This window comes from Coffea eugenioides, chromosome 8, assembly GCF_003713205.1.
Source record: "Coffea eugenioides isolate CCC68of chromosome 8, Ceug_1.0, whole genome shotgun sequence".
NCBI lineage: Eukaryota > Viridiplantae > Streptophyta > Magnoliopsida > Gentianales > Rubiaceae > Coffea > Coffea eugenioides.
Genome location: NC_040042.1, coordinates 47124954 through 47147776, shown reverse-complemented (window position 1 = coordinate 47147776; position 22823 = coordinate 47124954). Strand labels below are relative to the sequence as shown.

Genomic DNA, 22823 nt, shown 5'->3' with positions numbered 1-22823 from the left:
TTAAGAAAATGATAATGGAGGTTAATGTAAATTTAGGAGTTAGAAAGGAGGTTGAATTGTAATTTTGAACCTTAATAAAAAAAAGTTTCTAAAGATTTGTTACTGTTATTAAACACGCCTAAAATGATGAAGGCATTTTCTTTTTTCGGATCCTCCCGAGGATATCATCAGACCTTTGACCAAACAAGTTTATTTATACTACTGTGAAAACTTTACCTTATGCCCTAAACTTGAGCCCCGACCGAAATCAACAATTATGAATTCTTCATGCATGACCTCAATCCCGTCCCAATATTTGTGAAATTGAAAGGCTCGCTTCACCGTTCATTCTATTCGCAGCTTTCTCATCTTTTTACTTGCTGCTGTGGTGGATTCTGTTTTCCACTTAGCTTTAGGGTCTGTTTGGTTGGAAGTAAAATGTTTTCCTTGGGAAAATATTTTCCGTGGAAGTAATTTTCCATGAAAATCATTTCCCTTTCATCATTTTCAGGTGTTTGGTTAGCTTATTGAAAATATTTTCTTATTTCATTTTTCTGGTGTTTGTTTAACTTTTGAAATATTTTCACTTTTATCTCTATCTTTACTTTCTACACATTATAACTACATACTTCTTCCCATGCAAAATAAGAAAATTTATCTCATTGTTTAACTTTAAAAAATCTTGGAGAAATGTATATATGAATAAAAAATATCTCCTTAAACAATAAACAAATTGCTGGCCATTTAGTGTCAAATATCAATCACATGCAATGCTTATTGTGACATATATCTTGCACTCTCACTGCTGAAAGTTTCTCTAGAAAAGAATGTCCCTATTATATATAATTAATTACTAGCATAGGATGAGTAGGGTGAGGTTTTTTTTATTTTGAATATACTAGGGGGAGGGTTGGGTTGGGTTGGGTGGTACGGGGGAGGGAGTGTAAGGAAGAGGTCTTGGGTTCGAGTCCTCCTGTTTACACTAAAAAAAAAAAGAACATACTACAAGATATTTTCAGTAAATTTGGAACATACTACATGCGGGATGGATGCATTTCGGAAAACAACTTCAGTAAGTTTGGAAGGGAAGTTGTTTTCCATAAGATGAGTGAAAATATTTTACATAGGAAAATGTTTTCAGTAACTTTTGTGCAACCAAACACGGGAAATTAGGAAAATATTTTCCTGGAAAACATTTTCACCCGAAACAAACGGACCCTTATTATTATTTTTTTTGTCAAATTCCACTTAGCTTTATTTAGTTCCCCTTTAATGCAAGGTCTATAGAAATCCCATAATTAAGGTCAGCCCATCAAAGCAGATAATTTGGAAAAAAAAAAAAAAAGGTTAAGAGCATAGAAAACAGCTTCAATTTGTGAAAACATATACAGGTGTACGTCTACGTGTACGTACGTTGAGAAAACAAAAATAAAATCAATTATAATATGCAAAAATGACACGACGTCTATATGCAAATCTAGTTCAACACTTCAACTGCATCGAGGGATGTAATCGAGCCGAGTCAAACTCGAGTAGTGCTATACTCGAGCTCGACTCGACTCATATATCCCTAGGCTCGAGCTCGATCGAGTCAAAAAAATTGATACTCGAAACTTGACTCGATGTACTCGCTCTAAGTTCGAAACTCGACTCGATAAGACTCGATCCTTAGTCAAGCCTTATCAAGCCGAGTCTAATCAAGTTTTTTGATTCGACTCGACCAAAAAACTGAGGCATTTTTTAGACATTTTTTTTTTAGGTATTTTTATAATTATGTTATTACTTTTTTACCCTTATAAAATTTTATTATAAAGAAGAGTATATTGTAAATTCCGTATAACCTATACCCATAATAGTCATTTTATAATTATAATACATATATATTATTTAAATTATAAATATATTATTTAAATAGTCCGGCTCGACAAGCTTCGAGCCAAAAATTTGAGACTCGAAACTCAACTCGAACGCCAATCAAGCTACTCGAAACTCGGCTCGAACTCGGTCAACCCGAGTTCGAACCAAGCCGTTGACCGAGCTACTCGCGAGTAGCTCGACTCGCGTACATCCCTAACTGCATCATCATCACTTATAAGGGTTGTAAGTAATGTCCTAAAGTCAACAATAGCTGTAATTTATTCCCTTTTTTTTTTTTTTTGTAAGGGGATAATTTTAAAACCTCCTTTGAGGTTTGTAATGATTGTAGCCTCATCCTTTAAGGTTTAAAAAATTATAGAAACCTCCCCACTTTTAATGTCCGTTTATGAAGTTAGAGCTATTGAATAAAAAAATATTTGCAAAATACGGATTTCTTTTTCTTTTACACCCACTTTTCATTTAGGATTCGTGGAATTGTCAAGACTGTTACAGTTTTTTTTTCATAATATAAAGAAAGGTAAGTGTAATTTTTCAAACTTCAATGAAAATGGCTGCAATTGTCATAAATCTCAAGGGAGGTTTATGAAATTATCCCTTTTAAAAATTTTTCTTTTTCTTTTGTGGACATTTTTATAATTTATTCATCATTTCCTTTGTCACATTTTCAAACGTCAACAACAAAATTTCCAGCAACGATAATCAAGCTGAAGTTTGATCCTTTGTGTGTGCCGTGAAATCTTTAACTCAGCACGTACTCTTCTTCTTCAATATGCATGCAAGTGTACTCTCGGGTAGGATCAGAACAAGGTGGAGGTCCCGTCTTCCTGGGCGTGATTCAGTTTTACAACCAAACCTTTTTATTTCCAAAAGTAAAAGGGAAATGAACCCACCATGAACTGTATATTCCTTTTTCTGTTTTCCCTTTTTTTTTTTGGAGAAAAAAAAAAGTAACCGCCAACACAAGTTGGTAAAGATGAATTACTTTTTTTTTTTTTTTTGTCAATCGTCATCCCTACTCCTACTCATACTCTAACTACGGGGAGACTCAACTGATCCTATGAGAAACCGATGGGGACAGAACCACCACCGGATCAGACGAATGCTTGCACTCGTCTGGATTTTTTTTTTTTAAGAACCACAATTGTGACAAATTGGCCACCCCACTAAAGCCTTAAAGGCTTGGTGGTGGCCACTAGCCCAAGGTTGATGGTTGGTAAAGATGAATTTTTTTTTTTTACCAAAGCCAGGATGACTTTTGATCATTTTACAAACCTAAACCCCTAAGAAATCACAAAAGCCGGCAACTATTGAGGTTCTTCTGGAGACTTGAGTTACTAACCCAAAACCCCCCCCCCCCCAAACACTCGAAGTGGGATAACTACCATAAGCAGGGTAACTGCTACTAAGACCTAAAGTTGGTAAAGATGAATTACTTGCTCACAAAAGGTCATTCACTGTCAATGTTATGCCAGTGTGACGGAGGATTGCGTTGATAAGCGATTTGTTGCAGCGTGTTGATCAAAATTGAATCCACATAATAATTAGGGAAAATCGTTTAAAACATCCCTTACATTTTACAAGATGACTTTTTTCGTCCCTCATTTTTAAAAGTGTAATTTTACGTCCCTTACAAATTCACATTGACCAAATTTGGTCTTTACCTAGGTTTCCGACTAGTTTTTGGCCGGAATCCACCATGTGACTTGCATGTGATTATTTTTTAAGGGCAAAATTATCAAATCAAATTTTTGCATAATCTGATTTATAATCCCTCACATTTCACAAAATGAATTTTTTTGTCCCTAACATTTTGCAAAATGAATTGTTTCTTTTTTCACATTTCAAAAAATAAAATTTTCCATCCCTCATATTTTTAAAATAAATTTTTTTATCCCTCATTGATCATGTGTGCGAATAGCTTTTTTTCTATAAACCCATGTATATGTCTATTTGATTTTACCTGAACAGTACGAATAACATGTAATATATATAGGAGTTTAAAACTAATGATTTTGTTTGAAACCCATGTATATATTTATATGATTTCACAATTTGAACCTATTCAATATTTGTGACCTTTCTCTTTTGGTAATAATTTATTTATTGAGTTGTATAATAATGTCATCTAATTAATGAGTCCTAACTCGAATTCTATAATTGTGCTGACAAATTTTAGTTTAAATATGAAATTTCTACGCGACACTTTTAAGACTAACAGTTGAATTGCTTACCTTGTGATTGTTTTAAAATTTGAAAGTGCCAATTACTTATTTCTTTTTGTCATACTTTTTTTGCTTATTTTTTCTGTCTAAATTTAATTCGATATAAACACTCGATAATATTTAGGATTAAATGTCTTCTTTATTTTCAAATTTCAAGTAAAAGAAAATGAATATAAGTGAAAAACTAACATTTTGTTTAAACCCATGTATATATATATATTTAATTTTACTTGAGCAGTACGAATAGTATGTAATATATCTCTATTTGGTTTCACATGCTATTCGTACTATTCAGATGAAATCAAATAGATATATACATGGATTTTAAAAAAATTATTCACATACATGATCAATAAAAGATGAAAAATTCATTTTGAAAAATGTGAAAGATAAAAAAAGTCATTTTGTAAAATGTAAGGGACGAAAAAATTTATTTTATGAAATGTGAGAGATTATGAATCGAATTATATAAAATTTGATTTGACAATTTTGTCTTTAAAATATGATCACATGCAAGGCACGTGATGAATTCCGATCAAAAACTAGTCGGAAACCTAAGTAGGGACCATATTTGATTAATGTAAATTTGTAAGGGATGTAAAAATATATTTTTAAAAGTGAGAGATGAAAAAAGTTATTTTACAAAATGTGAGGGACGTTTTGAACGATTTTCCCTAATAATTATTAGGGAGAGAAAAAGAGTATATACTGGAGTGATGAAGCGCACGTGGCATGGAGATGGGGTCCAGAGGAGGCCCTTATCTCTCCTCATCCACGTGTCATTTGAGAGTAACAGTCTACCACGTCAGCACTGCTCTTTCTCTCATTTTATTTTATTTTTTTCAACTCTCTCTCTCTCTCTCTCTCTCTCTCTCTCTCTGGGTCTCTCGCATCGCATCTCTTCTCTCTCCCTAAAACCTCTTCCCCTCTCAATTAGCAATTCTCAATTCTCATGGTAGTCAACGGACATCCTCTAAAAGTGAACAACCCAAAAGAATGAAAGAAGAAGAGTAGGTGAAAAACAAACGAAATCTTAAAACATATCGCTAATTATTCGGATTACTGTAAGAGAAAAAAAAATTGAGCAGCATCATCATCTTCTGTCTTCCTCCTCCTACTGCTGCTTCTTCTTCAACTTGAATGCACATTTTTACTCTGCTCAGTCCACATCTCTCTTATATTGCAACTTTAATCCCATCATGATTCAGGTTTCTTGATTGATTTTCGATTGTAATTTATTCTCATTGTTACTTCCCAAGTGGTTTTGCGATCCGCGGTTTTTGGTTTTCCGTGGCTGGAATGGGCGGCGGAGGTCACAAGAACTATTCAGTCAATCCTAATGATTACAAGCTACTTGAAGAGGTCGGCTACGGCGCCAGCGCCACCGTCTACAGAGCGATCTATCTTCCCTTAAATGAAGTTGTGGCGGTCAAGTGCTTGGATCTCGATCGCTGCAACAGCAATCTGGTTCGTTCACCTCCATTTCTTTCCCTGCCTTTCTGCTTTCGTACTCAATCTATGTGTATGTGCCTGTATCGTCTCTACAGATATCTGTGTACTGGTTGCTTTGGTTCTAGTTGTTGTATAAGCTGAATTCATTCAGTTTTTATTTAGTCGTTAGATTTGGTTGCGATTGTGAATTCGGTTTTTATTTATCCTGTTCATTTTTGTGTTTTGATGCGATTCCTTGTGTGCTATTGCATGGTCTCAGAAATTGCATATCGGAACATATTTCCTGAAAATGGCGTGACTCGAACCAAGTGTTCTCTCGCACACTGAATGCTGAGTTTTGTTATAGGATTTTAGTAGGAATTAGCTTTGGATTAATTTAATTTGGTAGAGTGGTTGGTTTCTGAGGATTGTTGATTTAGTTTTACTTCAGGGAGAGGAATTTGAAACCTCACGGTGCCAAAGGCTGTTGCCGTTGCAACACTGGGAGTTGCACTCAATTTGTATGCCATTTGGAAGTCAAAACTCCTTCAGGGTGCTGATTCTATATATATATATATATATATACACATACGTGTGTGCGCGTGCATGTGTGTGTGTTTTAACTAATAACGATTAAAGCTAGAAACAAGTTATTGTGATCTCTAAATGCCGTATATAAAGTTATCTATTTGCTAGCCTTTTGAATAAATGGAGAGACGAAATAGTTATAAAAATTCATTTTTTTTTCTCCCAGTTATTCGTTTTAGGTAATTACTCTTCTACAGTATTCACTTAGTTTTTTTTTTGGTTCACTCGATGATATTTAATGCCAACGTAGGAATTCCCAGTTACCTTTACTTGTCGTGTGGGGGCTTCCTATCTTTTTTTTTATAGGAAAACCTAGGAGAGCTCATCTTCTTTGTATGTATCCTAACCTGGAACCTGGAATCAAACAACTAACTCACTTTGCCAGTTGCCATTCTCCCATTACTAAAGGCTGTCCCCCTTCCCTTGTTAAGGGCTCAGCTACAGTTATAGTATAAGAAGCGGCTCCTTCGGCAACCCAAGCCCTTGGGTACGTCTGAAACGGTAGATTTGTTTACGGCTTCTCGTGAGAGACAGGATCTCTTGGTTTGTCGATGTCTAAACAATGGGGTCGAAAGCCTCTGTGAAATATTCCCTTGTCTCTTTAGTTCTTTTTTCGTCAAATCCTTCATCTGACGCCTCATTTGGTCTAGAAAGTTCCCCCAAGACTGGGGTAGTTCCTCTTTATGTGGTTCACTTGTGTCATCAATCCCCTGTATAGTAAAAGCTCTTCAATGTTGTATGTGTGTTGGCAATTGCTTTTGTACTTTCGTAGATAAAGCAAAAGTTGTTGAGCTGTGTGCTTGCATCATAGTGGGGTACTAGAAAATACAAAAGACGCGCCTTTGATGCTTCAGCAGCAGGTCTAAGGGAATGCTACTTCTAATTGCAAATGATTTTAGCTCAGATTCTTTCACTTCCAGTGCACCTATGATCCGTAGATGATTGCGTCCTAGCCCTCTACAACTATTGTCAGCGCTCATCTCTTCAGGCAGCTATCTGCAGTTATTTGATATCATATGACCAATGTGAATGCTCAAATGAGTAGTTAAAGAAATTTGATAGCTGAAGATGATTTAATTTTGTCTGTTTCCATTCATTCTTTTTTTTATTTATTTAATGTAAAGCAGTTATATGATGTATTGAAAATATTTATACAATGGATACTCTAGAAAGGTAGTGATGTGCTTGCCCTTAAATTTTCGTACTTTTCATGCGTTTTAATTCTTTCTATATAAATAGATGGTTAAAGTTACATATCATTATTTCTTACTTTATTTGATAAATGCATGCTCTTTCTTGTTTCCTTCCATGCTTCATTCATTCACTTAAAAGTATCTGAATGTGAATTTTTTTTTGCAGTAGCATAGTTAAGCATCAGTTTGCTAAAGACGTTAGTATGCCTAAAAGCTCATTTTTTATTTTGAATCCTATTCGTGTCATGTTCAAAAAGATAATTTTTTTACAGAAAAATGCTCTAGTTCCTTCCACAGAAATTCAATTAAATGTGGTCTTTTTGAGTATTTCTACAATGATGTGTACGTGGGTTTTCATTTTTTAATTTTTTTCACAGGATGACATCCGAAGAGAAGCTCAAACGATGAGTTTGATAGATCACCCAAATGTAATAGGAGCGTATTGTTCGTTTGTTGTCGATAGCTACCTTTGGGTGATCATGCCATTCATGGCAGAGGGATCTTGTCTACACCTCATGAAGATAGCATATCCTGAGGGATTTGAAGAGTCAGCTATTGGATCAATATTAAAAGAAACTCTTAAGGCTCTGGAGTACCTTCATCGACATGGCCACATCCATCGTGACGTTAAGGTTAATTAAATCTGAAATTCACATTCTATTGATTTTACGCTTGCTGTCATGGCTGTTTAGAATTTTCATTTTAATTGTTTTTCATTGAGAAGGATTTTTTTTTGGGGGGGGGGGGGGGGTGTTGAATTTTTTCAATGATTTTTGTTATGTTTATCATTTTTACCTGCACTTGACAAAGTTTGGAGAGAGAGAGAGGGCGACTGGGTTCCTATGGCTTTTATGCAATAGGTTTAGCTAATTCAATTGGCAGAAAATCAAAATATGGGGGTGGACATGGCCTCTTCTTTGGCCTTTTGGCCATGGCTGTATGAGTATTTTGGTTTTGGTCACCTTAATGGTTCCACTGCAGGCAGGAAATATATTACTTGATAGTAATGGGGAGGTAAAGCTTGCTGACTTTGGTGTGTCAGCTTGCATGTTTGACAAAGGTGACAGACAGAGATCAAGAAATACCTTTGTGGGAACTCCATGCTGGTATTTATTAGCAGCCCTTTCCTTTTAACCTTTCATATTAACAGCCATGAAATTATCTTTATTTTCTTGTAATATTAAGCTCTTTGCTGTGTTTCTTCACAGGATGGCACCAGAGGTGTTGCAGCCACAAAGTGGTTATGACTTCAAGTGAGTAACCTGGTATTTCTGTAGAATTTTAATTGTAAAATTTTTTTTACCTGTTTTTATATGTTAAACAAGCATGGCTAAGCTTTTTATTATATTAATTGCACTTGTTTTACAAGAGCTTACAGTCAGTGGCAAAGGAAAATCTGAGTGTATGGCAATCAGTCCCTGGGAATGGTCGTTGCTTATAGAATGCTCCAATGTTCTCCACTTAGGTGGGAAGGAGGGTGACTAATATATTTTAGTTGAAATAGAAGGTTGTTAGCATACCTTCTTTTTAAGTTTTCAACCTAGAGCTTGTCATGGGCACCAAATTAGAGGGTAAGGGAAAGCCTGAAAGAAAGAAGAGAAATTAAATCATTATTGTGTCTAATGAATTCCAGAAGCACTAAAATGGCCTTTCTGCATAATTTGGTTTCATAGTTTTCTGAAAGAAACAGTGATTTTTCTTTGTATTAGAGCTGATATCTGGTCATTTGGAATCACCGCACTGGAGTTGGCTCATGGTCATGCACCATTCTCAAAATATCCCCCAATGAAGGTATGGACTTTATATGCAACAACACCAGATAACAATAACGAACTTGATGCAACATGTTCTTGAACTGTATTTGTGCACTTAATGGAACTTCCTCATTGTGGTAGGTTCTTTTGATGACCATACAAAATGCGCCTCCTGGACTTGATTATGACCGTGATAAAAAGTTCTCCAAGGCATGTCCTTTTTCTTTTAATAGTTGGCTACTGTACTTAGATATAAACATTTTCTAGGACACCAAGTTGGATCCATATTCTATCTGTTTGTTTCTACTTCTGCATTTCCTCTTCAATCAGTTTGTTTCTACTTAGATATAAAATTTCTCTAGGACACCAAGTTGGATCCATATTCTATCTGTTTGTTTCTACTTCTGCATTTCCTCATTCTTATGGTTTCATTGCTAAAGCATTTCCTCAATTTCGAACAGTCTTTTAAAGAAATGGTTGCAATGTGCTTGGTGAAAGACCAAACAAAGAGGCCAACTGCAGAGAAACTGTTGAAACATTCCTTTTTCAAGAATGCAAAGCCTCCAGAGCTTTCTGTGAAAAAACTCTTTGCTGACTTACCTTCGTTGTGGAATCGTGTCAAGGCACTTCAGGTTTGTCATTTTAATGGTACTATTATGGAACTGCTAACTATCATTTTATTTTCTAATGGTTTACCTACTAAAAAATTGCAGCTTAAGGATGCTGCACAACTAGCTTTGAAGAAAATGCCTTCAGCTGAACAGGAAGCATTGTCACAGGTCTGAGACATCAGACGAATTTATTGGCTGTTTGATCTTTTATTTGCAACTTTCTGAATGTACATTAATTTTGTGCTCAATCTTAGTTTAGATATTAGTTCGATTGTATTTTGTAGCTATCATCTGGGACTTTTTCAGCAAAAACATGCAGATTTAGTACATTCATTCTCATTGTTACAGTTGTTTCCAGGAAAAAAAAGTCCCTTCTTTAATGATCCCTTCTCAAAATATAAACCTCTTGTTTTCTTCAACCGTTTTGCACTTCTGATACTTATAAATGTTCTATCAATCATATGAATACTGATTAGTTAAATTTCAGTTAATATAAAAAATGTGTACAAGCTTATTATTTTAGTGATTTGGATATGGCCCCATCTTCTTTGTAGTTGATTTCTTATACGCAACCAAACAAGGGTATGCATGGGCAATTGGCAAATGTGATTTTTTTCCACCATTCTATGCCTGAGAGATCATGGCAGTCAGTGTATCTATGAGAGTGGTTAGAACATCAAATGGAAGAGAAGTATGAATAATTAACATGTAATCACTTATTAAATTTATGACCAAGGAGCTCCTGTGCTTGTAGGTTTTGCTGTCACTTATCTTAATTAGTCTAAGATTCTGTCATTACCTCCACTTAGCATGCATTCACTCACTTATTGCCTATTGAGTGTAGGTGTGCACTCACTTAACATGTATTGAGCATCTTCTATCATCTGCCTGGTTTGGTGCACTTGTTGGGCTTGTGTTGAGATCTTTAGGAAGAAAAGGGTTTGGAGCAGTCTACTGCACTTTCTGGCATATGATAGGATTTAATTTGCTCATATGTTTATCTGAATATAAATGGGATCACGACAGTTTGAAATTCATAGTTAAAAAAGCTGCTGAAACAAAGGAACTTTTCTGCATTGTAGAAAGTTTTGTACCTATTATTTTCCATTATAACAGATGGAATCTTCCATTTCGTTACATAAAAAATACTCCCTCCCTCCCATTGAAAGTGTCATACTTTCCTTTTTGGTTTGTCCCCAAATTTTTGCCGCTTTCCAAATATAGCAAAGTAGTTTCTTTTGTTTTTCTCTTTACACACTCAGTGGACCACCCTAAACATGTGATTAAAACTCATCTTGTGGGTGGCCTAAGAAATATGACTCACAAATTTTGTCAACTTCCTAACCCATGCGTGATCTTCACTTATAGTACTAGAACTTTGAAATCCATAGTCGTGAAAGGCACATCAAAGCTTCTTGCTTGGAAGTTATAAATGCATAGTGGCAGCGGGGCTTCACAACTTGTTCCCTGCATGTGTGGATACTATTGACAAAAAGCCAAGTCCCGAAAAGTTTGACACTTTTCGGGACGGAGGGAGAAATCTATTTGAAAAGGTTGTTTGAAAAGAAATGTGTATTATTTCTTTCGTGTTGCTTATATGTCCATCATTAGGGCATGAGGGCTGCTGTTTTGTCATGCTTATGTCTTCTAGTGCTAAGCACTCAGAGTGTCTCAATTCTTTGCTGAAAGTTGCTTTCTGAGTGCAATGCTATGGCAGTATTTTATAAACTTTCTGAATCTTATTTTCATGCTCTGGTCAAGTTTCCTACTATGATATTTTAGTTATCTCTTTTCCCCGGAAGTGGTGCTAACCTCTTGCTTATACTTTTCAGAGTCAGTATCAGAGAGGTGTTAGTGCCTGGAACTTCGATATTGAGGATTTAAAGTTCCAAGCATCACTGGTATGTACATAGTTGAGTTTTTCTGAAAGTTTAACTTGTAAAGTTTCTTAAAATGTTGATCTGGGCTTTTTCTCTGACACATGGTAGGTGCAAGATGAGGATGAAATACAAGAAATTAAAGAAGAACATGGAAGTGGGAAAGTCCATATGAAAAAAAGGGTGAGTCATATTTTAACTAATTATATCTCTCAAATAGTGTCTCGCTATCTGATTGGATGCCACTTAATTTCACATTTTGCTTACCATATATCTATATTCTTTTGGAGGAATTTTCACCTAAATGTGAATTAAGATTATTTAGTGCTTCCTTGACAGTGGCAGGACGCATATGGTTCTAAAGCTGATTTGGGGAGCTCTGTTTCCACAGATCTTATTATCAGGTATTTGGTGATATGTAATCTTCTGCACATATGCAGTTGCATTCCAGTTTTTGCAATTAGTCATGTTTAGTCCTGTGATAACTTCTATATTGCAAAATTTTGGGGCTTTAATTCTGATAGTCCCCATTATACTGAAAAACAGCAACTTGTGATTTAGTTAGAAAAGGAACATAAATATCCTTGCAATTCCGTGCCTCGGGCAAGGAAAGTGGAGGTGGTGATTTGTTTTCTTCATCATGTGCAATTAGTGCATCTTTCACCAATGGTCCTAAATGAAGTTTTTGTGCTTTTGCAGCGAACACATAAATGGTGATGAAGGACTACAAGACAAGGGCCAAGTTGGGGGAGTAAAAATCTCAGAAAGTGATACTATGGAATCTGACAGTCAAGGGAAGTCTTCATTGAGGAAGAATGGATCAAAAACTGAGCTGCCACCACCTATCTCAGAAAAGGATTCTTTGCTTGCCAAGTCTAGACCTCAAACAGTGAAAGGTCGTCAAACTCAGAGTGGGCCACTCATGCCTGGAATGGTTGTTGGTCAATCTATTCCTGAAAGAGCACGAACTTCAGAAAGGTGTATGACTATTCTCTCGTTGCTTTATCTTCTCTGTTTACACTGATCTGATATTGGAGAAGAGTAAGATGTTAAAACTGTTTCAATATAATTAAATTTTCCAAAAGCAGGTGATAAGGGAATTACGTTTTTCCTTGTGTCCTTTGTCTTTTCTTTTTTCTTTACTTTTGGTTTTGTTTCACCCTTCTAATCTAGGTTATGTAACTTTAAATAATTGGCAAGTGTTAATTTTCAGAACTGCAATAATTAGCAAATATTAACAGATAGACCATGACTATGTTCATGTCAAAGCATCAAGAAATATCAAGAGAATCGATTTGATCCATGTAATAATTTTTATGGGATTCCGGAAACCATTACTAGAAAATCAACCATAAGGAATCGAAGAATTACAGACAACTCTTATAAAAAAGAATTTAATTCTATGAACGGAACACTTAACATTGCTAAAATGTCAATAATATGAGCATTGTAGATTTCAAACAGAGCTTAATAGTTTGTGAGATGTGAGATGTATCATCTTTGTATCCCTAGGATTATGGTTGTAGGGTCATTCAGAACAAAAGAAGCAGTACCTAATGGCCAAAAAAAAAAAAGTGGTAATGGCCAGAAAAGGAAATTCATCCAAAATATTAACAAAAAGTCAATGTATCTTCATCTTGTACTACAATGTCATTTCAGAATCTTCATATTAATAGTTACGATGATGACCAACGATTTCTTTAAACTTGTTTTCATTTTTTGCTGTTTCAAGTCCTCAACTATTCCCAGAAAAAATTTAAACCAAAAAAGAAAAGGAAAAAGAAAGAGAGAAAAGAGTGATCCAGGTTTTGAGCAACAGCAGTTTTTGCTTTATGCTGAAGATTGAGTTAGCCTACTTTGGCTTTATGTTATACTGGTACCATGATTCTGTCTTTTAATTCTTTTGTGGTTCTTTACCAGGTCTGAGAATGAAACCCAGCAGCCAGTCGAGAAAGCTCAGCAAGTACGAAGAGCACCTAGCTTCAGTGGCCCTTTAAATCTTCCAAATCGTGCTTCAGCAAACAGTTTATCAGCTCCAATTAAATCCTCGGGCGGTAAGGATTTACTTACTGTTGTTGATGCAAGTGATTGCTGTTGACATGAAATTGATGTTGGAAATTTTCTTATCATCTATTTTTCTGATTTCTAGGGTTTAGAGAATCTTTGGATGACAAATCAAAGACCAATCTGGTGCAAATAAAAGGACGGTTTTCAGTAACATCTGAAAATGTTGATCTTGTAAAGGTAAACCCATGTTTCTCCTACAATTTGTTTAATAGAGTGACCATTGCTAACTTAATCGTGTACGATAGGATATTCCATTATGTACAGTTCCTCGACGATCTTCTCAGGTAAGTGGTCAACAATTGTTTCTTGATGTTCCTGCAGAAGCTGATTATAGGTTTTCTCATGAAGATACTGATGTTGTTTCAGGGGTCATCTTTGAGGAAGTCCGCTAGCGTTGGAGACTGGATATTTGAATCTAAGCAACTGGTGGGTAAAGTGTATTTTATTTTCATTTTATTAATTTAAACTGTTTTGGGAAATAAGCAGAAAGATCCCAGACTAGTCTATAATCTGGTTGAATTTGTAGCGTCAACAGTCATGAACAATTCTTTCTTTTATGTACTTCAAATGAGGACTTTTCTGTTGTTACATTAAGTTCTCAGATGATGACGCTTGTTTGATTTGTTTCACAGCCTACTAATCACTTGCCAAAAGAAATTGGCAACAGCAGTATGCCAGCTTCAATTTTGATGCCTCACCTCCAAAACCTTTTTCAGCAAACATCAATTCAACAGGTGAAAATTTTCCTTCGGTTTGTTTATGACATTTTTGTTTATTTTTGTTAGTAGTACTTTTGGTGTTGGTGTAATGCCAAGCTGCTTTTCTACATTATGGTTAAAGCATATTGTTGCTAGTGGATACTTTCTTTCCGTTTTCAATTATGTGTGTTTTTGTTATATAATCTCAGGATCTTATTATGAACTTGCTCAATAGCTTGCAATCAGCTGAGGCAGCAGATGGTGAGCAGGATATTGCAGCATTACGATGTAGTTGATTTTGCAAATGGCTTGTTGTTTAATAAAATTCTCTTAATGTTCTACAGCTTCTCAAAATGGGAAGTTGCCTCCAGTGCCTTGCAATCCGGAGAATAATGGAAATGTGAGTGACATATAGTTCCTCCAGTACCTTGCTGTAGCGTTTTACCATCCCCAGCCCTAGCCAACCCTCACCTACCCTTTGCAGGCCAAGAAACCATATCACATACTTTTCACATGAAGAAGGGAAATAAAAACTTGCCAAGTTAACTTATGAGGCAGTGTTTGTGAATTCATCTGTGGCATTGAAATAAAAAGATATTGATGAGGATGTTTCATATGGTTCTTTAACCAGTTAATTGGGTGAAGAATATCCACTACCAAATTGCGTTTCATTTGCTATTATAGGGTGTGTGATTAGTATGACAAACTAATTCAGTAATTGACAGGTTGATGGTGCTGTTACTGAAAGGGAACGCTTACTTCTTACAAAAATCTGTGAGCTTCAAGCTAGGTAACTCTCTTTCCTTCGACTTCTATTTTTCTCCATGAGTTTGTTTAGTTTGCTCTCTGTCAAAGCTCATCTCCGTCTCTCTTGGTCTCTCACTCATTTGCAGGATGAATGACTTGACTGATGAATTAACGGCAGAAAAATCGAAGTACATTCAAGTGAGTTTTCTTGCATCTTTTCAGTTGCATTTCTGTATCTGTTCTTGGTTCAAATAGGATGGATTCATATTTAGATATTAGGTAGGTAACGTTTCGTAATCCTGAAGGTGAAACTTATTCATGCATCCTCAATTGAAGCAAAGCACATTGCAATGGCTTTAACTATTGGGCATATTCCACTCACCTTTCCTATAGACAGTTTTAGAGCCAGAAAACTGAGCAGAATCTTTGTAGTGTTGTGTGTGTTGATTATTTGCATGTTGCTGACAGTTGCAACAGCGGATAAACATGGTGTCTGGCCAGGAGGATGGGGACAGGAGAAGTTGATTCTTGACAAGTAAATGAATCTGTACAAGTGTAAATTAACGCCATGTAAAGTCAGTTGAGAGTTTCATCCGGTCAATTGACCTTGAGAAGTTGCTGTGTATGTGGGGCCTAGGGAGAAAGGACAGCTACTATAAATGTTTCTGGAGTCTTGCTCGAGATACATTACATTTTTGACAGAAGATTCCAGCTTTCCAAATGACAAACAAGTAAATAGTAGGCTTCTTAAGGATATATTATTTCTTCTTTCATTTGTGCGGAAGGTCCGAATGCATATTCAATTCGGCGTAAATTTCTTGAACCAGTCAAAGTGAGGAAAAGAAAAGCAAAACTAAGGGGGAGTATGCTGTGTGCATTTTGTAGATTTTACATCTCTCTCTGAAACGCGCAAAACTGTAATTCTGTTAAATAGATTATCTCTGTGCTTGAGTTTGTAATTTGTATATTGACCGCCATCTCAATGTTAACCATCCTCCCCCCCTTCCCCTCTCTCCTTTTATTCACCCATAGGTTCTCTGTGGTTGTTCCTTATCTCTTCCTGTAACATATTGTAGGCCGCCAGCAGGCGTTAAGGATGATATTATTGCAATAAACAAAGTTTGATTTGGTCAAACGCATTTCATATTTAGTTTATTTTTAACTAATATTTCTTTTTGATTCTAAGTCAAATTGAGGGGCATTTTTTTGTCTGAAATATTCTTCATGCCATTGAAATCATTTTTGTATTGTTTTTTTTTTTTTTTTGAATTGGGCTAATTTGTTACAAGAAAACTAATTTAAAGAGAGACTAGTGATATTTCTAAAACTTTAGAGAAGAGGGCAGTAAAATTGTCAAAAATTTCAAGGGAGATTTGTGAAATTATCCGCATGAAGCATTGATATGTGTTTTTATATTTCGAGCAAGAGTTCATAAATCTTAAAAAACGATTTGGTACTGGGAAAAGGTATCGAGTCTTGACATTTCAAAATTAGTGGTGTTATTTTTCAACTTCAGTTAGATTATTGAAGTTTGGTTTAATTTTTTATTTAACTATGTAGATTTTGTCCCTGAACTAGCCGAAGATTGTTCATTTGTTTGAATTTGGATAACTTGATTTATTTTTTTGGTAACCTACTAACTTGATTTATTTGTACTAAGATATGTGGAATGTCACTTTTTTAAAACTTATTTTTTAGATTTGTGTTAAGTTAAAGATTTCGAATCCGAAATTTTTCATTTAAATTATCTCCTCTTACTGTCCAACCCATCTCCCGGTCAAATGTCAGTGTTTGAATGAAGCTCCTGTTGAATCAAATTATAAGTACTTACTTAAGACTTAAGAGTAAGCTACTACCAAAACAATTAGTCTTCCAGCCCGCCCTTAGCAAAGAATAGACAGAATTTCCAGAAAAATGATAAACCAAAAAAAAAAAAAAAAAAAAAGGAAAAATGCTAAAGCTCCCCAGGGCATCAGACGATCCATTCCTAGCCCCAGTACACAAAAAGCCCATGGCACTTTCTTCAAAGAGAAAAAAGAATCAAAGAATCTCCGATCATTCTGCAAAGTTCATCCAAACAAAAGAAGGCAGGGAGTATTTTATTTTGACTCTTTTCACCTACTTCTGGTACTGGTACTGGCTACTACTGCAAATCTTGCCATCGATCCCCTTAGCAGTTAGCATAGCACACTTAGATGCTAGTAGCACCCTGTATCAATCAATGGTTCCTCAAAGCCTCTCAGCTCCACCATCTTCCTCACCTACTTTACTCTCCACCCTTAAACCCTCCCTCCTTTCGGTCCTTAAACCCCCCATAAATCTCCATCGCCATCACATAAAGCTCCTCACGGTAAACTTGCACTATTACTAACCAGTGTAAATCGTTAGCACCAAAACATACTCCCGAGCAGGAGTATTTCTTTTATTGCTTAACTTGAACTAAAGAAATAAATTTGGGTTTTTTTTTTTTTTTGGTTGCCCAGAGAAAAGTGAGAAATGGGAAGTGCAGGGCAGAGTTTTCAGCTGACACGCCTATTGGGGTCGCAATCGGCGCGTGCATTCTCAACTCACTGGCCTTTCCAATCCCTTCTTCCCCGGAGGATGATGATGAGGGCGACTCGGTGATTGATTCAGCTGATGCGCGGTTTGCGGTCATGGGAATCATCAGCTTCATACCTTATTTCAATTGGCTGGTTAGCCTTTTCCTAGAGTTAGATTTATTTCTCGATTTGCTAGTTTCTGTTATTCCGCTTTTCTCTTTCCCCACCTTCAGTTGGGGTGTTATCAATATGCAGAGCTGGTTTTTTGCATGGTTGGATACTGGAAAGCGGCGTTACGCTGTTTATGCTATTGTGTATTTGGCTCCTTACGTGAGGTTGGTGATTCTTTGACTTTAAGCTTGCTATTCTTTTTATGCTTATATAGCATCCATTCTCTGATTCTGAGCTCTGGAGCAGGCAAACTATTTACCATACGTTGATTGCTTTGATCAATTGAAAACGATTTTACTACTTGCTCAGTTGCTCTGCAAACTCTCTATTTTTTTGTTGCTGCGAACATTCTGGTGCATCTTATGGTTTAAACTGGCCTTCCATTTCTTGGAGGAGGCATTTGTGCTTGATTTACTTGCTTGTAAATTTTGGCAAGGCAGATGTAGGCTCAAATATCCTTTGCTTATTTTGAGTTGTGGGATTTAGCATGTAACAAAAGAATGTGTGGTTGCTTTTTCCTGATTCTTAAGCATGTTAGCTGTGAAGTTTTATTCAACTATCTGCGGTATGAAGTTTTCCTAAGCATGTATTGAGTTTTCTACCTAATAGTGCTGGTGGACTGAGGATGTCCCCTCTCTCTCTCTCTCTCCAAAATGTGAAGGTCATTTAACAAGATATGGTGCTCTACAACTCCGCTTTAACATTTCTATAACGTCTATGTGTGTATTCAGATGTCGATAGAATCACTTAGGTTTTGGTTTAAGAAAGGGTGTCTATTTCTTGCTTTATCTCTACTTTTTCTGCAATACTTTGGAACCAAAATGTATGGTTTGTTCCTCCAAATTTGAAATACATATGCTGATATGTATAGCATTTTGATGCCTACCTGTCTCGAAGTAGGAATTCAAAAATTTGCTAGCTTGTGGTCAGCATAAGCTAAACTGGTCTACTTCTTGCAATTTGTAGGCCAAATTTGTCAATTTCACCTGAGGATAGCTGGCTGCCAATTGCCAGCATTTTATTGTGCATCATTCACGTTCAGGTTGAGATTCGCTGTTCTCTTTACCATTCTTTTGTGATGGAATCTTGATTGGGAATTTCTCTTCTATTTTGGCAGCTAGAAGCTAGTATTAAAAATGGAGATTTTCAAGGGTTTCAGTTGTTTAGTGAAGTTGCAAAGCATCTACCATCAAATGCTGCAAATGACGATGAGGTTAGCTGTGAACAACATGGAAAGATATGTTATTTTTGTCTGAGTTTCCCATCTCTGACTGTTAAGGACTTTTTTGATATGAAGGAGAAAGAAAATGATAATATGAACTTGCCATCTGCACAAGAACGATATAGAAACAATACAGGGAACTCGGGAAAACCTCGCAGAAAGCCGTTCAAAGATTCCACAAGTTTGGATACAGAAGATGGAGAGGCCGATGAGGGAAAGAAGCACTAGGGAAACAGGATTTGCTTTGCAAAACGGGGAGGCTGAGTAGTGAAGACTTGTTTGTTGTTTGTAAACTGTCCTGTGAATTATGAATGCTTGCCACAATCTTACCTCACACATTTTTTGCCTTGCTTGAATTGCCATTTTTCCCCAAAAATTTTTTTGTGTTTTCCATAAACACAATTTTCAATCACCTTTTTACTTCACACAAAATTTTCTGCTAATACTCTAGAAAATAGTCATTATTGTGGGGGATTTGGGTATCTGAGTCTATATGGCAAAGGTCATTAACATCAAGAATACAGCATGATTGAGTCTATATGGGAAAAGGTCATTAACATCAAGAACATAGAATGATTCGGTATGCCGTCAGTATTTATTTACTTGAAGGTGAATAAAGCTCGCTTTTGCTCTTCGTTTTCACACTGTCAAAGCTCTTGAGGCCTTTAGCCTTAAGTTTTACGATACATGGACGTTTATATATACACACAATAGACTTTGTGCTGCACCATGAACAATGAAATACAGAAAAACTGCAAATGGTTCTTCAGCCTTTCATTTTACGGTAAAGATTCCATAACAGTTGCTTAATTTAGGCGAAGCTTCAGAGAAAGGCCACTGCAGTTGAATTGTATCAAGTTTGTGTGCAGCTCATCCGCTCTGTAGCAGGTACTATCGAGGGTTTAAGCATAAATTGCACTAGTTGAAGGAACAAGTGGTTGGCGGCAGCAGCCTGGCTTTTCAGCCCTCAGTCTTTCGTAGCTTGGCACGGGCTTGTGTGATTGACAACAAGAGCGACTGATCCATGATTTTTCCAAGCAGCAATATTGTTGGTTCATCTTGTGTTTGGATTGCATTTTTCTAGAATTTTTGTAAAAAAATTACTGTTTGATATATGTGAAGTAAAAAGGTAACTGAAAAATGTGTTCACGGAAAAGTAGCAATTTTTCTTTGAAAAATGGCTGTCCAAACAATACAGGTTTGCAAGTTCGCCGCAACCAAAGAAATTTTCCATCATATGAGAGGCCTGTTCATGTATTGGTGTTGGAAATAGATGTATCGATAGGAAATTGGCTTAGAAACCCCACTTTCATGCAGAAATCCAAACCAATACCGGCCAAAAAGAAAATCAAGAGATTTTCAGATACATAAACTGCACCATCAAGGGCGGTTGACAAAAGGCTGTCAGTGTCCAACTCCAGACCTGGTTCGGCACCCAATGTTGCAAGGCCTACATTACCAGAGGAATACGCCATAAATATCACACTCATAATTATCAAAACATTAGCACTTATCATCCATTTTTGAACAGTAATACCTTTGACAACGCCAAAAGCCGCAGATGTTCCTGACTTGAGATGAATATCGTCCAAATTTCTTCTTACTGCATACCGGAAGGTTACTCCAAATAAAGCACAGCTAACACAGGTAATTCCTAGAGGGAGTATTAGGTCAGAGATGGCAGTTATTCGAGTTAAGGATAAGGGCAGCCCTGCCAAGGTGCCAACTATGGCAGATATTGAAGCCGCTTTTACAGATTCTAGTCTCTCTTCATTTCTGTCAACTGATTGAATTTTCACTGCAGTGAAAGAATCTTCCTCCCCGCCACTACCACCAATTAAAGCACGCTCTGCCTCTTCAACCATTGCTTTTGCATCTAAAATCTCTTTTTGACATTCTGCAATCTTCAACTCATTTGCACTCAGTATATCGAGCTAAAAATCACATCTCAAGCACATTTCAGCATGCAAATCGAAGTAGAGCGTTATATGGAATTGGAGCTAAAGCAAGGCTCAAACATTGGCATGGGAGGGCTGCGAAGGCACAGGATTGTCAAGAAAATGATGCTTTGGTTGACAAAATATCTCCTATGCTAGCCTTGTCAAGTAAATTAGATAGAAATATAATGCTACAACTAGCTAGCTATGCAGCGATCAGACTATTTAGATCACAAATAAGCTCTTAAAGAACCCTCACTTTGCACGTCCCATGCTACACCCATCTATGCTTCTCCTCCTATAACAAAAATAGCAGACTACTAGTAGTATTAACAAAAGCACTACTGTTTTTGGTGGTGCATACCTTGTGTGAGAGTATGAATAGCTGTTCAAGTTACAAAGCAATAAGACAAAGGTCAAGCAATAAGACAAAGGTCTTCACCATTGACAAGAGGTACAGGTGATATAATGAGCATGCACAACATCCACAGAGCAATTCGATAGCGTTTACGAGCAGAGCTTCCAATAAGGTCGGAAATCAAAATAATGCAGAAATTGTATTAGGAATTGGGGAGGAGAGAGAAAACGTTAAAGAAAAAAGAAAAAAAACCTGGGAAGTAGTGGATTGGAGCTTGTTAACATAATCCCTCAGGAGCTTAGCCTCGAGTTCTTGTCTTTGAATCTCAGCCAGCTGTTTCTTGGCCATTTCAACTCTGTGGGTTGCTTTCTCCAACCCATCCAGCAAAACCCGGTTCTCCTCTTTGTTGAACAGTTGTTCTACTCTCTCATCCACCATACCTGATAGTATATCCTCGAGACTGCTACCCGTTTCATTCTGATTCCCGTTGCTGCTGCTGCTGCATTTAACGAGATTTACTTGTAACCTTGTTAGTCTTCTTGGTCTTGTTGGTGCTGCAACTAACACCGCTGCCGCGTTTGAGAACAACTTTTTATTAGTGACTTGAAATTTCTGATTGTAGTGGTAGGAGACGTGAATTCTGATTCTGGGGTTTGGAAATGGGATTGACGAAAAATTGGATGCTGAAGCGATGGGTGATGAAGACGAACCCATCTAATCCGCAAGGGGAAAAAGCAAAGGGCCTCGAGACTGCTCCCAAAAAAAAAAAAAAAAAAATCTTCGCTTTGGGCTTTTATCCAGCCTTGCTCTCCATCTATATAAAATTACCATTTTGTTCCTTATAACGGAGTCTTGGCAAATGCTATCTTTACCACCATGTACGGGTACCCATTTTATTTTTTTCTGGTGCTAAACACAGACTCGACACGTGTGCAATAAAAATAAATAAATAGTATTTATGATCATATGTTTTATAGTATAAATTTTTCAATATTAAATCAATTTTTAATGTTTTAAATTTTTTATAAAATAATTCCATAATGATAGCTATAATGTTTAGAGATAATTATGCAAAAAACAGATGTTCAAATAGTTAAAAGTAAAAAATATTTATAGATAGTTATCTTGACGTGAATTCTGATTTGAAGGAAAATAATTCATCGTATGTGTGGATAAACTAAAAGAGAAATTTATAAGAAAGATATAATTAGCAATTAGAGTTTGTTTGGATTGTAAGTTATTTGAGATATTTTTTCTGTAGCACTTTTTATGATGTGATGTATGTGAGATAAAAAGGTAATTGGGAAGGTAAAAAGGTGTATTAAAAATTGTAATGATAATGTAAGCAAATATATTTGGAGAAATAAAAGCCAATCCAAACAAGTATTCTATTGGGAAAAATGATATGAGTATTTTCATTTGCAGAAGTGGGGAGGGAGGAAATTTTCGAGGATTATTGGAGGTTATTACAAGTAAAGTGACCATACATACGAGACATTGGTTTAAATTAAATAATAATACTCTAATAAAATATTATTATTTATTATTAT

At 36.2% G+C, this 22823-nt stretch overlaps 3 protein-coding genes across 5 annotated transcripts; 2 read left to right on the top strand and 1 right to left on the bottom strand.

Annotated features, from left to right (window-relative positions):
• The first annotated feature begins 4969 nt into the window (after window positions 1–4969).
• LOC113779753 (serine/threonine-protein kinase 3-like) lies at window positions 4970–16180 on the top strand. 2 transcript variants are annotated; one of them, XM_027325460.1, is made up of 22 exons: window positions 4970–5546; window positions 7669–7923; window positions 8273–8397; window positions 8500–8544; window positions 9001–9082; window positions 9187–9255; window positions 9507–9677; window positions 9759–9824; window positions 11489–11557; window positions 11645–11716; window positions 11873–11937; window positions 12233–12511; window positions 13454–13587; window positions 13683–13777; window positions 13846–13884; window positions 13967–14026; window positions 14233–14334; window positions 14508–14559; window positions 14643–14698; window positions 15024–15088; window positions 15192–15243; window positions 15514–16180. In XM_027325460.1, exons 1-22 carry the CDS (start codon window positions 5379–5381, stop codon window positions 15568–15570), a joined length of 2178 nt encoding a protein of 725 aa, XP_027181261.1. In that variant the 5' UTR covers window positions 4970–5378; the 3' UTR covers window positions 15571–16180. The 2 variants fall into 2 exon arrangements, with proteins under 2 accessions (XP_027181261.1, XP_027181264.1); XM_027325463.1 differs by lacking the exon at window positions 13846–13884.
• Window positions 16181–17045: 865 nt separating this feature from the next.
• Window positions 17046–19354, top strand: LOC113779675. Its single transcript, XM_027325354.1, has 6 exons — window positions 17046–17395; window positions 17529–17738; window positions 17841–17920; window positions 18723–18798; window positions 18874–18969; window positions 19054–19354. Exons 1-6 carry the CDS (start codon window positions 17057–17059, stop codon window positions 19204–19206), a joined length of 954 nt encoding a protein of 317 aa, XP_027181155.1. The 5' UTR covers window positions 17046–17056; the 3' UTR covers window positions 19207–19354.
• Window positions 19355–19720: 366 nt separating this feature from the next.
• On the bottom strand, window positions 19721–22035 carry LOC113779674. Of its 2 annotated transcripts, none has more exons than XM_027325352.1 (3): window positions 21526–22035; window positions 20516–20888; window positions 19721–20428 (listed from the first exon to the last, which is right to left on the bottom strand). In XM_027325352.1, the coding sequence occupies exons 1-3, from the start codon at window positions 21985–21987 to the stop codon at window positions 20229–20231; spliced, it is 1035 nt and encodes a 344-aa protein (XP_027181153.1). In that variant the 5' UTR covers window positions 21988–22035; the 3' UTR covers window positions 19721–20228. The 2 variants fall into 2 exon arrangements, with proteins under 2 accessions (XP_027181153.1, XP_027181154.1); XM_027325353.1 differs by having other exon boundaries at window positions 20516–20882.
• Between the last annotated feature and the right edge of the window lie 788 nt (window positions 22036–22823).